This window comes from Gouania willdenowi, chromosome 18, assembly GCF_900634775.1.
Source record: "Gouania willdenowi chromosome 18, fGouWil2.1, whole genome shotgun sequence".
NCBI classification, from domain to species: domain Eukaryota; kingdom Metazoa; phylum Chordata; class Actinopteri; order Blenniiformes; family Gobiesocidae; genus Gouania; species Gouania willdenowi.
Genome location: NC_041061.1, coordinates 13,913,235 through 13,925,942, shown reverse-complemented (window position 1 = coordinate 13,925,942; position 12,708 = coordinate 13,913,235). Strand labels below are relative to the sequence as shown.

Genomic DNA, 12,708 nt, shown 5'->3' with positions numbered 1-12,708 from the left:
TAAGAAAAAAAAAAGAAAATCCACAGATGCCCTGTTTTGCAATGATTAGCCTTTGAACGTTAGCCCTTTTTACTTCAGCCATTTTTCATCTTTGAGCCAAGATATGAACGTCATGTAGGGATGTGGGAGCCCCGCTGCACCAATTAGATTATCAGTGAGTGTAAAACAGGCTTAAATAAGAAACCCTAAAGCTTAGTCATTCTCCCTTTTTAGAGGAACGTCCTTATTACAACGATTGACCTGATGTTGAGGTGATGGATTAGAATGTGATCCTGAAACATGTTTGCATTAGATAACTTTCTACATGTGATGGTGGATAAGGATGATAGTTACTCAGGGTGTTCTGTAAATAATGGGAATGCGAGTGTTTCTCAGCTCTGCATTGGATTCAAATCCATTTTTATTGTCAACATGTCTAACAATTGTTCTCTGTATAGCAACATTTAATTATTTTTTTTTTAGGTTTAAATGGTCTATGCAGTCTTTAGGCAGAGAGCCCAGAACTAGCTGTTCTACTTCTACTTGAATGCGCTGCCAGTTTAGTTAGTAACATCTGCAACCTCGTGGTAATGTATTTCTACAATGCTGGATTCAAAACCAGCAGAAACCAGTGTTGATGCAGACACTCTTCTTTCATTTTCTTATTAATCTAACAGTTCAGAATCAATGTTTATTTGAAAGTTCTGAAATATGGAGCAGGTATTTTTGGTGTAAAAGGATAAACAAGCAAATGAGTGAATGAACCATGTTTAATGTTTAGCAGCCTCTTGTGAAATGCAAAACCACCATTGTGAGTTATTGCAGCGAATGCCCAATTGTGAAAACATCAAGAAAAATTCATAAGTACCTCAGTACTTAATGTGTAAAGTGTTTGTTTAATCCACAGTTTTAAATAAAAATGCATTTCAGATGTTAAATGTTGATTACAGACGGTATTTAGTGCTCGAGACCACATAAGTCGTCTGACTTCCTCAAAATGCAATCAGCTCTCTCTCGGTTTGTTCCTTCTTCCAAACAAAAGAAGAGTAGTTTTGAAAAACAAGTTCTGGCTGGATTTTGTCCCGCGTGAACATTATTTTTTTCATTGTTAACAAAAGTATCACTACATTTAAATATAAATTCTGTGCATATGTTTTTTCATTTAGTTTTCTTACAAAGGTGTTCATATGACTAAAATCAGACAATATTACATTTTTTTCCTTCTTGACTCAAGCTGAACAAGCTAAGACACTACTTCAAATTGTCTATAACGTTTAAGTAAAGCTGTTAATAATGTATAATTTTTTGTAGAAGGCAATACATGACTGAATGAGGATGGAGAAAGCTCCTTACATTGTCTCTTTTTTATATATATTGACATTAACAAATTGTATATTACAGGGTTCTCTGGCACATCAAAATCAAACTTGAGCTGCCACTATATATATATATATATATATATATATATATATATATATATATATATATATATAATTTTACATGCACATGAGCTTCCTGCCCACTGGTGCATGAAGATGCAAGAAGTGTGCATGGGAAAAAAATATTTGTTTGATTATACAGTTTGTTGAGGACTGAAAAGTTATGTCCGCCATTTGTTTTTGTGTATTTATTGCTGAACTAAACTGCTTTTTAGCCTAACACAGTTTATAATTGAGCTCTATAGTCTTCAGTGTGTTTTCGTGTATAATCAAACCATGCTCTGTAATATTTTTTTTCAAACTAACCCAGCTGCTTTTGCACCGCTGTGTTGTCGGGGGTTGGGGGTGTGCGTTCTTGTCATAATGGTGGATCTCAACCCAAAGCCCCTGCAGGCAGTGTTTTTTCAGATGGATCAATATACCTGTCAACTTCTAGGTGTGGACTAATTCATGTTACCACTGACATCACCACAGGGCACCGCATATAAAAAAAAAACAAAAGCTCCAGTGCCTGAAAAGAAAGATCCTTAGGGACTATATTTCAGCTGAAGGGAACAATGCTTATGATGTTCTTTGAAGCTACAGTACATGCACCCCGTTGACTCCAATGTAATACATTTTCCCGCAAAACAAAAAAAACAGTTTATTTCTTTGTTTTTTGTTTTATTTTTGGCATAGTTTTGCATGTACTGTACTTTTAACAAAAATAACTGCACATTCAGTTTATTAGGAACTTGATGGACCTTTATAGAGGAAACCTGGACACACTTTCTATTTTTATTCAAAGCCATTGCATATTGTTGAAATCAAACCCCATTTAAAACATTATATATTAAGAGCTAACACTAATCGAACACATGTTGTAATTTTAGTTTCCAGTATAAACCTTTTGATAACACAAGTTTCTTTATCTCATTTTGCTTGGACCAAGGTAAACACAACCCATGTTCAACTTTTTTTTTTTTTACTGTATATGGGCTTGGAATGTCAGGATTTGTCCCACACATCCCACTTAGGTCAACAAGGGAACAAGGGGTTTTGGGGGGGGGCTTTGGTAGATCTGAGATGTTTTCAAGCTTGTAGAAAACAATCTGTGACATCTGAAGAGCAGCTTTTACCCTCAACAATGTACAGTATATGTCACTGGATTTAGTCAGCTTTTGTTTAACCTTAACCAAAGTAGAGCTGTGGTCATCTTTATCCTCAGAGAAGGTGAGGTTACATTGGTGCATCTCCGTTTTTCAACCTTGTGGGGTCACCTAAACTTCAAATTGAGTCGCCTGAAATGTCTAGTAATTGGAAGAAAACACATCACCACACGCAATCTTAATCAACTGTATTCTTGACTTTCATTTTCTCAAATAGAAATCTAGTTCAAATGAAATGCAGTAGAAATCATATCTGAGCTGGCACCCCTTGTCACTTTGAGCACTAAAAAAAATGTCTCTGGAGTTTTGTGATATCAAAATAGGGTCTCGACCCAATAAAGCACATCTGTCAAACTCATGGCCCACGGGCCAAATCCGGCCCTTTGGAGCATTCAATATGGCCCACAGGAGAAAGTGAAAATGACAGACAACATGAATCATTATGTAAATGAAACTCAACAGTATTTGCAGGGGCTCACAGTTTAGCTTATATCGTATGATTGCAGTAATTTTAAACTGTTGAAAAAGAAGTAAAATTCTTACAAAACCTTAAATTTTTCTCAAATTATTACATATTTTCTTTAATTAATAGAAATTGGTCACAAAATCTAAAAAAATTAAAGTAAAAATCTTGATATCTGTCACTTATTGCTTAGATATTGTCACTTTCTTACATATTTTGTATTTTATGTACGTGTGTAAACTACGGAACACTAATGTTGAAATTACTTGTTTTCCCGCATAAAATCTGTGACTTACTGGTGTATCTGCTCAAAAGTGCCTCAGTGGAATACTCAGGAACACTTTTTTTTTTAATAGCAAGAGTACAAACTGAAATGAAAGGCTTAGGGACAGTGATGACGTTCCACACAGAATGAACCAAATAGTTTTTTCAGTGGGTGATTGCCTTAGAGGTGTCTCAAAAATGTAAGAAAGTGTTGGTGAAGAGAAACAGTTTGCATCAAGTTATCAAAACAAGACATTCTGTTTTAGACTTACTTGTGTCTTGCACTATAGGTATTAAAACATTTGCTGTGTGGAGGTTAAAATAATGAGCTTGATTTGCATTTTAGCCCCGTCAGTTGGAGGTGAAGAAGCTTTTGTTGTACTGACCCATTTAATGGAAGATATTTCAAAAGAAATTTGCTATGAAACAAAGTCACTTTACACTAAGTCAAGACGCCACTGCAGCCCACAGGTACCAGTATATAACTCACTTATATGAAGCGCTCTGATCTACTATAACATATCACGCAATACCTCTGGTTCTTCAAATATTAATTTTTCTTGAAGCAAGTATACCTTTCTTTTATTGCAGCCTGTGGGAGAAAGTCCTCACTGTTGGATGCTGCACAGTGGGCTAATAAGAAATCCAAGATATCAACAATTTATGATTCCAAAAAAAGATTCCCCCTATCTGTTTAGTGACCTGTAGAGCATTTTGCTCATGTCAAACCTTTGTTTTACAGGCTTTACAGTACTTTTAATTTAGCACATTACAACCCTGTTGAGCTGTATTTTTAAGGAATTTGAAAATTCAGTGTTTTCTTGAGGAAACAAAGTGCAATCACAGATGAACGGAATCGGTTAAATATTTAACGACACGCTTTTCAGATGGGATCTCTTGGCATTGATAGATGAGTGCAATAGAAGTATGGATGAAAGCTAATTAGTTGAAAATATGATGCACTTGACTTCTTCTAATGTTATCGCACATGCTGAATATAGCCGGCCAGTCATAATTAATAACGACCTTGAACATTTTCTGACAGGAAATGGAGCCAACCTGGCATCCACACCTTTTTATTCTCCCTCCAAATGGAGTTATTCAACTGGAGAACTCTCCGGTGTATTATTTACAACCACAAACCAGTGTGGTTGCCTTTATTATTTAGTTTCTATCACTCATTGTTGTATGCGGTTACACAATCATCACGTATTATATGCCTTTGATTCATTAAGCTGGACATGCCCCCCCCCGCCATCCAACTTCTTTGTCGCTTGCCATCTCTCTCCTTTTCGCCTCCTCTTTTATTTGGCCAATCAGGCCACACCTCCATGGCAACCGTCAGCGAGGGTAAAACATCCACAGATGGTGCCGAGTAGAGTGAGCAGCAGGCGCACTATACAAGATCAAGTGTGGGAGTGTGTGTCTGAGACAGTGAGGGAAACAGACAGTGGATAACCGCAGCGTTGTAAAGTCGGAGTGTGGGATAACTCTGAGGAAGACTGTCACATTTGTCCAAAGGAGTTAAAAAGTCTGGGGAGTGAGTGAGTGGTAAGGACCTACCTCAGTGTGCTAGATCGCCGGTAAGGAAATATTAATGACCTGACAGAGGAGTGTATTCCCTCCCTGTGCTGGACACACAGACTTACCCTTGAGGATCTTGGATACAAGCACAACCAGCCACGTGAACTCAAGGCACTGCTCTGAACTCACTCATGATCATCTCTCCTGCCAAGTGCACACATCAGGGCCAAGCTGACAAGGGACTGGAGAAGTGAAGAGAGCGAACACCTGTCCGACTGTGGGACTTTGTTAGAGAAGAAGTCTTTCCGGATTTGTTGTATATTCCTTTTTAATCCTGAAGCCAGAATCCTATTGTGCTGATCTTTGCAAGCATTCCGCACCTGGAGCAAAGATGAGTTGCAGGAAAAGGTGCAAGCGGGAGATCTTCAAATTCGCACAGTACCTGTTCAGACTCATCACAGGCTCATTAAACAATGGTAAGACTTTTTGAGGGTGGCACATTTGTCACTTATATCTAAGGTTTCCTCTCATCTCTATAGCTTTGTTTTCCTATTTTGAAAGAAGATATTTCTTGTTTCACTTTTTCCACGCTCCTCTGCCATAAACGCTAGTCAATGTGTACATTACATTTACATTCTCAAAGCCGATCCTTGAGTGCTGTGAGGAATTCCTGAGTGGCTTCAGATTTATCACCTCCTCTGCATCATATTAGTGTGACCGTGTGTGTATGTGAGACTGCAGCAGAGGCAAGAGAGGTGTGTGTATTGTAAAAAAACGCTTAAAGGTTGTAAAAGCTTGTTTCAGTCTGTTCAAAATCAAGTGAAGTCATGAACTGAAGCTGAAACGCTGATTTATATCGAAATGGGAAAAGTTGTCCATGTGTTGTACATCTTCGGTAAGACTTTAATAAGACGGAAAGCAAATCATTGGATTACCAGGATTCGTTTTGTATTGTATTATAGTCTTTGCTCTCGGATTAAGCGACCGTGGCTTAGTGGTAGATAATATGATAATCCAATAACCGAAGGGTTGGGGGTTTGAATCCCGCCATATCCGAGTCACTGTCGTTGTGTCCTTGAGCAGGGCACTTTGCCCACAATGCCTCGTATGAATGGGTAAGAATGCTGGTGGTGGTCAGAGGGGCCATAGGTGCGATATGGCAGTCGCGCTTCTGTCAGTATGCCCCAGGGAAGCTGTGGCTACATTGTAGCTTACCATCACTGGTATGATCGATGTGAGTGACTGGTATGAATGAATAGTGGTTTCTGTACGCACTTTGAGCCTACTCAAAAAAAGCGCAATATAAATATAAGCCATTATTATTATTAAAAAGATTCAACATAGAATAAATGATACCAACGTGCACATTTTCTCTGGTGTTTTGCTTCCTTATGGTGCGATGTGTCTGCTGAGCTCAACTAACAAACCTAACAACATTTGGGTCTTGTGAATCTTCTCTCGTATTATCCCAGCTGCTGTCGAATAGGTTGTTGATTATCACATTAGGTGGTGTTAAGCTTCAAAGAGAAGCCTTGTGAACATTGCTAATGAAATACCAACTGCTTGTGAGCTTTAGAAATTCAGTGTTTTTACTAGAGGGAGATTTATCTATTTTTTGCTTGATGGAGCCCTGCCCTACTTTCTCCAGTCTCCTTGACCTTAGTGATGTGGGAACCAGCAGGGGAGGAAGTGACACAGTCGCCACAGAATTGCTTCATCAATGGGCTACTCTATAGTGGAGCATTTCATCTTTCCCATCCACACTGAATACAAGCTGGTGGTCAAAAAGCATGCAGCGTTGGCCCAGAGGAGTACGCTCTTGGTTTCCATGGATACCAGCCAGTCGTTTAGGTCCGATTGCAATTCCCATTTGGCGATAACGTGATTAGTGTTTGTTCAGGAGTCATTTCTCTTGAAGTTGTTCTTGATCAAAACACAGCATTGGTTTATGCTCACTTAAAGTACGGAATTTGTGAATTAATATTTTGTTCTGTGTTGTTAGTGTCAAAGGTAATTAATTATTGATCGTGTAATAATTTCCCTGTGGACAAAACCAATAGCTCATTGCTGTGCGACTCAACCATTTTTGTGGCATTTCCATGTGGAAAAATTGTAACAAGAGCAAAGGCAAATTGTATTGTTCAGACAACTGTTCCTTAGGAAATCCACTTTGATCTCCTGACATGTTTCAACTGCCAGTCTGTCAGAGGTGTCTGCTGATTGCTTTGATGTTTCCGTAACTTCCGCTTAGTAATTCCAGCAAGAAGAGGGTTTCATTTATTCATTCAACTGTTCTTTAGGAAACAGTCGGGTAAACAGTTAAAGTAAAGACAAATAGTCCATTTACTGCACTAATTATACATGTTAAATACAATAAATGACTTTTCTGATTTGTGGTGTGAAGGCCCTATTGTTCCCGTAAGGGTTTTTATGATTATTGTTCTTTTACTTGGATTTTTGAGGCTGTTCCCCGCAATTTCATGGAGTTTTTGGATGCAATTTCAGGACTTGTTAGCGCCACCTAGAGTTTGTAACTTTTCACAAGTTTGAACGAGCTGGATGGTATTCAGTAGGTATATGCAGTGGACTGTGACTAGCAAAAATGTAATTTGGACCTAAAACCTGAATTCAACAGGAAGGCTGCAATTTTTAATTTAGCGGGACAAATTTGGCACTTTCTCTAGACTTTTGGACAAACCACACCCGTCTTTAATTTTCTTTGTAGTTGAAGAAGTCTTGCTGCATCAATTCTCACATTTCATCATTTATTAAGTAGTGTGCACTTGTTGTTTTTACATCATTACTGGATTAGTGGTTTGTTAGGCAAATCAATGTGAATGGAGTTTGACTGCAGGGTGTGGGGTTTGGCCATCTACAGATGACCAGAGGCAAAGTATGATGGATGAAGTGAGTTAACAGACCATGGGACTTTAATTGAGATGTTCATTGCGCTTGAACTCCTCCACAGTCACTGATTCATTGATCATTTTGTTGCCAAGGCCAGCACAAACACAGGAGGAAGGTGAAAGTAATGTGGTGGATCTTCTGTTTGTTACACCTGAAGTTTTTATAGTCATGTGCACAGTAAAGAAACGTCTTTCCCTGTACAATGAAATTTAATGAAAGATAAAGAAGTATTTCCAGTTATGAACGTCAACCTTCTTGTATACAGAGCAGTAAACCTCACAGGCAGGAAGTTTCAATCATCAGTGAGTTTATATGGTGTTTTAATTGAGCAAATAAAATCATTAATTAATCAATAATGACTTTGAATACCTGCAACGGAAGTGTTTGTGTGAGTCCTGAAACCACCATTCATATTCATTCCACCAATGTGGCACCAGAGGCCTTGGATTTTCAAATTGTATGAAGAAAAAGAGGAAACTAATCAGAGGCGAAGGTTCCCAAGTTATAAATCCAAACAGCAGTGTCAGCACATATTCAAGGCATTGAAAGCAGAAAGTTATTGGCTGCTCACAACAGGGGAAATCTTCACCTTCTGCAACATTTGCACCACAGCGTCTGTGACACATTAGTCAAACAGTCCGCAGAGTACATCGTCAGGGTCATTGAGATGTGCTAAAGCTCTGTTTATGATGCTTTCTTTTATCTACATCTATTCAATTGGGGGTCAATTCACTGACTTGTAAAGTGAGAGGTTTAGTACTTGTCTTTCACCTTTTTGTGGTTTTGTCGCATTGCAGAACAAAATAAAAACTGCCGTTTGCTGTGTATCAGTGTGATACTTTCTTTGGCTTTACAGATCACTTCTTCTCTGAGCATCCAGTTGTCAGGCACCACAGCTTCAGTAATGCATCATCCGTTTCTCTCCATCAGGTTTAGGCTCACATGCTCATAACTGATATCAGTTTGACATCCCCGACATATGCCCTCTCAGCCATTAATTGAATGAAGCAAATAGTTGAGTTATTTCTGCAATTTTGATGTATCGTTGACTAAAATGTATTGGCATAGTTTTGTGAAAATACACTTTTCTGCATGCTGGCACAATGCTGAATAGTTAAAATGCCTTGGTTTTTACAGATGATGACTTATTGGATGCAGTGATCTGCAGCAAATACCATTCAGAGGCATTTTGTTTGCCCCCCACCTCCAGCAGATGTCTAGCTAAATCAGCAAAGAAGAAGCTTGAAGAGGACTTGCTTCATGCTAATGTCTGTGTAGTATTGAAGCCAGTGTTTATACTCTAAACCAGAACTTAGAGGACTTTCGGAACTCCATTTTAAACATGATAAATATCTACAATATAATAAACATTGAAGCCAGTTATTTCATTCTTGGCTGGTATCTCCAACAAATCAATAAACATATACAAAGTGGTCAGCGGTTGTTATCAATTATTCTCAATATCTCCGGTCATAGCTGTCGAAGCCGCAAAGAAAACGGTCACACGGTCATTTCTTCTGTCTTGTTTTCAGATGCTTATCCAGGTCTTGTAAGATCCTTAGCAGAGAGGCCCAGACGGTCCTCAATCTGGCCACTTTCACGGGCTCCTCCAGGGAGATCCCAAGGCATTCACAAGCCAGCCGACAGATGCGTATAATCTTTCCAATACAGCCTAGTCAGGCCTCAGCTGGACTTTCAGTCATTACCCAAAGCTCCTCAATAAGGGTGTGGGTTGGAACGTATATCGACCGCTAAGCAGAGAGTGCCGCCTTCTGGCTTAGATTTCTCTTCGCCACGACAAACCGGTTAAGCATCTGCATAATAGCAGACACCTCTGATCTGCCGGTTGATCAGCTGTACTCTTCAAGTCATCATTCGGGAACAAGATCTGATGATTAATTACCTCTTCCACTTGGAGTAAGACCGCTCCCTTGACCTAGAGTTGGCAATCTACTATTTTCTGACTGAAAACAATGGCCTCAGACTTAAAGGTGCTGATGCTCATCCTAGTTGCTTTATACTCAGCTGCTAACTGTCCTGACAATAGCTGGATTTTGTTGGTCGATGGGGCTAATAAGACAACATAATCTGCCAACTGCAGGGATGCAACCCTCTGGACCCCAAACTCTACCCCCCCCATCACCACCCGACTTGGTTGTGATGGTTGGCCTATATCCATGAGGCCCTGGCACGGTCCAACCCTTTGGCATCAGGTCTGACTAACAGCTGTTTATTTGGAGCACCTACGGCTCGTTTGGTACAGGGACTATACTTTAAGGATGTAAATTATTATTTTAAATCCAGGAAAATATTTGTTTATTGAACTCTTCAGAGATTTGCTTTAACTCCTTTGCTGCTCCTTCTACAACCAAGAAGAAACTAAATAATCAACCCAGCAATCCCTTTATTACTGTTGGTATTCAATGTGCAACAATAGACTACAGATGGGTTTCCTCTTGCATTGCCAATAGATCCCATACTGGACATCAGCCATACATTTGAGAGTGAGCATTACAGAATTCACTGTCTAAAATGGTAATGACAATATTGTTATTTTTTACTATTTTCAAACAGAATCATGCAAACGTTGCAATATGACACTGAATATACCTTCACATGCATGTTTTGAGAAAGTATCGACCATTTACAAACGGTTGAGCAAAGAGACAAAATGTCAATTCTTGCACAAAATCTAACGTAATATGAGGGACTTAACTTTCTGAAATGGAAATAACTATATGACAGGAACTAAACCCATACGCACATGTTTTGTGACAATATTAGATTAATGCTTTTTTTTCTTTTTTTGCCTTAAAATAGGTGGTTAATTGTCTAGCTTTAGCAAACAGCTGGATGTCAAAATTTAAAACACAAAAATTTAAGCAGAATATGAAAGTTTATCTTTTTTTTTGAGAAGAGCATATGTCTTATGGTTCAGTTGAGATGTGTAGCTAAATCTGTTATTTTTATATTAACTACGAGACATCCCCTCAGTGACTGTAACAGGCTCAAAGACAGCTCTGACACACCAAAGTGTTTGAAACACACACTTCACTCCATCCAACAGTCTCCTACCACCTGCACTCCTCCACAGCTGGGAAAAACCTCTGGATTTTTGAGATAATTACGAGGTTTGCTGCTGTTTTTCTTTGACTAATGAAATGCACTTTTGCGAGATCCACCACTACATTACTTCTGTTTACACACCGTCATATTTATCAAGGTATGACTCATTACCCATATGTATGGGTAAAGCTGGACTGGTTTAGGAATGCCACGCATACATTTAAAGTGTTTTTAAATCATGCAGGTGTTTGTACACAGATGCTCAACTAATACATTTTTATCCACTTTTTGCAGTTGTTGACTGAATGTAAGCACATACTGTAATAAAAAGGCTTTAGATTTCATACTTTTGCTCTTTTCAGGTATAGATGCATCAGGACATTGTATAAAAAATGAACGTATTGATTAATAAAGTACTTGTTTTTTAGGACCTATGCTTTGATTATTCAATTGAAACTGGTAAAATGTGTTAATAAAACCAATCTGCATAAGCTCCGATTTGCTTCACGACGCAGGATTATTTGTGATCAACAGAGCTTCTCTTTGAATACAGGCGGTTCAAAAGTAGGACAAAAGAGGATGTACTAGGGCTGGGCAAAAAATCGATTTAATCTATTAATCGAATATGTATATAAAAGCTTTTATTTTGCAAAAACGGTGACTATATATATATATATATATATATATATATATATATATATATATATATATATATATATATATAGTCACCGTTTTTTCAGACTTTTTGGCGTTCCAATATGAGCCAGCCCCCTCTTTGTTTACATTTGTTTACCCTTTGAGTAGGCTATATGTGTGCCACAGGCATGTTCATTTTTTATTCACACTATGCTGAGATGCTAAGGGAAGAGTTTATTATTTTTTAATTGTAATGTTATATGTTATAAAATATATAGTTATCTGATTTCTTAATCAGAAAATTTAAGCTACTGTGAAGTTGCTGTTGCACTTTTGCTTAAACCTGAGATAAAGCTTGAAATTGTTGAATGACAGAGCCTCATTTACTTTTTATTTTGGGATTTTCTATGTATTTTAACTCTTGAGGACAATCACAGCAATAAAGTTGCACTTTTGGCAATATATCTGATGTCTGCAGTCATCTGAGATTTTTCTTTGTAGGCAAAATTGCCTAGGATGTACTGATCTGAATGCTATAAACTCAATTTATACTCACCCAAATTGGTAGAATTTTTATTCTTCAAATGCATTATCTCCCAGCTACTGATGTTTCTTTCTGAAGTACCAAAACATAGAATCAGAAAACTCCTAATTTAGAAACCCAACCTGTCTTAAACTTGGTGTAAACAATGTCCTTTAATTCCAAGTAAGTTGGAAACGTCTTCCCTACTTGTAGAACTAAGTGGGTGTAGAGTGTAGAAGGTAGTTGGATAAAAATACATGTATTTGGGGTTTGTGGAACTTGCGTTGCAAAATTAGCCTCCAATTCATTATTGGCCAAATTCTTTCAACTATGAGTTATTAACAAGTACCATACAGGATCTTCAAATCTCTCTCATTTGCCATTTAAAATTGTTTATTATTCAAATGTTTTTCCATAATTTTCAATATTATTTCATGTTAGTTTTAATCTAAAATCAGAACTGTTTTGAATGTAATTCCAGAAAAAAATGGATCATTAAGTGTGGTCACATGATCAGATAACTGCTTTCTTTTACCATTGCAACTTGACCTTTCACTAAAACCCCTTTTTAAGGCTCACTGCATTAGTTGAGTTCAGGGGTGGAAGATGTTTGACTGTGATGTAAGTGTCAGTTGTAGCTTCCTGGCATGGCTGGTTTCTTTTGTTTCACTGCGTCCACATATCTTCCTCAGGTTTCTGGTTCTCTGTTGTAAACCAACACCAGAGAAGCACTGATTTGTTCTTGGCTCATTAAAGTAG

The 12,708-nt window shown here is 38.0% G+C and overlaps 1 protein-coding gene across 6 annotated transcripts in view; it reads left to right on the top strand.

The window, feature by feature from the left end:
• The window catches only part of kcnip4a (potassium voltage-gated channel interacting protein 4a), a 168,091-nt gene that overhangs the window by 39,155 nt on the left and 116,228 nt on the right, over positions 1 to 12,708 (top strand). The window contains exon 1 of one of the 6 annotated variants that reach the window (XM_028474275.1): positions 4,659 to 5,293. The exons of the other annotated variants lie outside the window; for them this stretch is intronic. Coding sequence (XP_028330076.1) covers positions 5,209 to 5,293 — 85 coding nt within the window. The 5' untranslated portion in view covers positions 4,659 to 5,208. Of the gene's footprint in view, positions 1 to 4,658; positions 5,294 to 12,708 lie in introns of those variants that run through there. 6 annotated transcript variants of the gene reach the window in all.